Raw genomic sequence first — 2,340 nt, forward strand, 5'->3', positions numbered from 1 at the left:
CATAGCACCAGGACTGATTTTTTACATTATTGTTCATAAAGGCTGTTGTTCATAAAGGCTATTGAACTGGCATTTTCTTGTAGAATTAAATATGTGTGCCTGGCTTTGGTATCAAGACAGTTCTGGTCTTACGAAATGAGTTAGGACGTGTTCCTTCCTCTTTAGTTCCTTGGAAAAGTTTGAGAGAGGCTGATGTTAGTTCTCTAAATGTTTGGTGGCTTCTCCAGGGCTTTTCTTTGCTGGGAGGTTGTAAGTTACTGATTCATTCTCTTTGCTAGCTACAGTTATATGCTGATTTTCTATTTTTTTTTGTGATTGTGTCTTGGTAGTTTTTGCGTTTCTAGGAGTGTGTCCATTTCGTTGGTGTACAGACGGGGTAGTATTCTTACCCCCTGAGCTGGACAGCAGCTGTGATTGTAAGATGCAGGGTCTGGCAGGCTTCTTGTGCCCGAGACCCAGCTGTATCCTTTGATTCCGTTGATCATTCACTTGCCCAGGGCTGGTGGCCTTGTTCCCTTTGGCCCTACGGTCAGGGTTTGGGCAAGGCCCCCCGAGCTGTCTCATCCCCATCCAGCACCCGCACTGATCTTGGACCTGCCTCTCAAGGCTCTGTCCACCTACCCTGGCTCCCCATCACCCTTGGGGCGGGGATTCTGTCCGTCTGGGTCACAGCCCTGTTTCAGGACCTGGTGCCCAGGAGGTTCTGTTAAATACCCCTTGAGCAAGTCAGCCAGACAGATGCTGCAGAAGCAGCTGAGTGGCCCAGTCACTGGCTGCTTTCAGGACTCAAACTCTTAAACCCTCTTCCAGGAAGCATTCCCTGATTGCCACCCACTCGCCCCCCGACCCTGGAGATGTCTATGTCCAGGGACTGCTGGGGATGAGTCAGGCTCTTGGCACAGAGGGGTGGCCAGTGGTGTTTGTAGAGTGAGTGAAGAGTCACTGGAGTCAAGGCATGGTGACATGCACCTGTAGTCCCAGTTACTTGGAAGGCGGAGGCAGGAGGATCACTTGAGCCCAGGAGTTTGAGATGAGCCTGGGCAGCATAGCGAGACCGCATTTCTTAAAATAAGATTCACTGGAGTCATGAGCGCAACAGGGCTCCCCAGAAAACTCTGAGATCAGGCCTCCTGCTGAGGAGGGAGCTGCTCTGAGTGGTGCAGGTCAAACTCGGAGCCTCGGCCCCTCCCCAACCCCAGGAACTCATCCCTTCCTCCCCATCCCCCTGCCTGCAGGGTCAACCAGCAGCCGGCCCGGGGCGTCGGCCACCCCACCCAAGTCCCCGGTCTACCTGGACCTGGCCTACCTGCCCAGTGGGAGCAGCGCCCACTTGGTGGATGAGGAGTTCTTCCAGCGCGTGCGCGCGCTCTGCTACGTCATCAGTGGCCAGGACCAGCGCAAGGAGGAGGGCATGCGAGCCGTCCTGGACGCACTGCTGGCCAGCAAGCAGCATTGGGACCGAGACCTGCAGGTGCGTGTCACCCCAGGGCTCTGGTGGTCAGTGTAGTTAGCACAGGTGGGGAAGACCGTCCTCGAGCCTCAGAGACTGAGCTGTGTCCCCCAGGCCACAGGTGAATGGGGGCAAATACGGGCGTCTCACACATCTCAGCCCTTAGGGGTCTCTTTGGACTCTGATTCTGTCGTGTCACCGTCCTCATCGGCTGTGCTGAAAGCCTGGGGGAGGATGCAGGGCCTTGTGAAGCCTCATGGTCCTATCCCTTCCCCAGACACCTTGTCACTTAACCATTGTTCCGCTGTGAGAATTAGTCGGGATGGAATAGGTGGGCTGGGTGGTGTCTGTGCGGCTGAGAACCCTCCCCCATGGCTGCGTGAAGCTGAGAGACTGAAACCAAGCCCTGCAGGGCGAGGCGCGTGTGGGCAGAGGGAGGACCTCCTCACACCACGGCCCCTGCCCTCTCACAGCTGCTAGGCTGGCTTCAGAGGAGCGTCCCTGTAGGGTGCATGACCCAGGCAAAGGCCCAGAGGTAGGAAAGAGGTTGCTGTGTTCAAGGAGCAGGGGGAGATCCAAGTGAGTAGAGGGGGTCTTAGGCCAAGGAAGGCCTTGCAGAGGAGGAGCTCCATCTCCTGTGTGCTGAGAAGGCTCTTTGGGTGCTGGTTGGGAGGAGCAGAGACCTCATAGACAGGCTGACCACCCATTGCAGACCTCAGGGTGGAGCACAGAAGATCAGGGAGAAGCCTGGAGGGGTCTCAAATGCCAGGAAAGGAAGGCGACTTGGGACCCAGGCCAGAAGGACAAGGGGCACCCCCCCTTACTGGTGGTCCACCCTCTCCACACCCCCCCCCACCTGCAGGTGACCCTGATCCCCACCTTCGACTCGG

At 56.7% G+C, this 2,340-nt stretch overlaps 1 protein-coding gene across 1 annotated transcript in view; it reads left to right on the forward strand.

Moving 5' to 3' along the window:
- The window catches only part of MAP1S (microtubule-associated protein 1S), a gene marked incomplete at its 3' end in the record, with an annotated part of 15,960 nt that extends 13,621 nt beyond the window's left edge, over window positions 1–2,339 (forward strand). Inside the window, exons 7-8 of the mRNA XM_011925909.1 lie at window positions 1,236–1,471; window positions 2,313–2,339. Of these exons, the coding sequence (XP_011781299.1) occupies window positions 1,236–1,471; window positions 2,313–2,339 (263 nt within the window). The remainder of the gene's footprint in view (window positions 1–1,235; window positions 1,472–2,312) is intronic.
- Between the last annotated feature and the right edge of the window lies 1 nt (window position 2,340).

Source organism: Colobus angolensis, unplaced genomic scaffold (genome assembly GCF_000951035.1).
Source record: "Colobus angolensis palliatus isolate OR3802 unplaced genomic scaffold, Cang.pa_1.0 Scaffold66, whole genome shotgun sequence".
Taxonomy (NCBI): Eukaryota; Metazoa; Chordata; class Mammalia; order Primates; family Cercopithecidae; genus Colobus; species Colobus angolensis.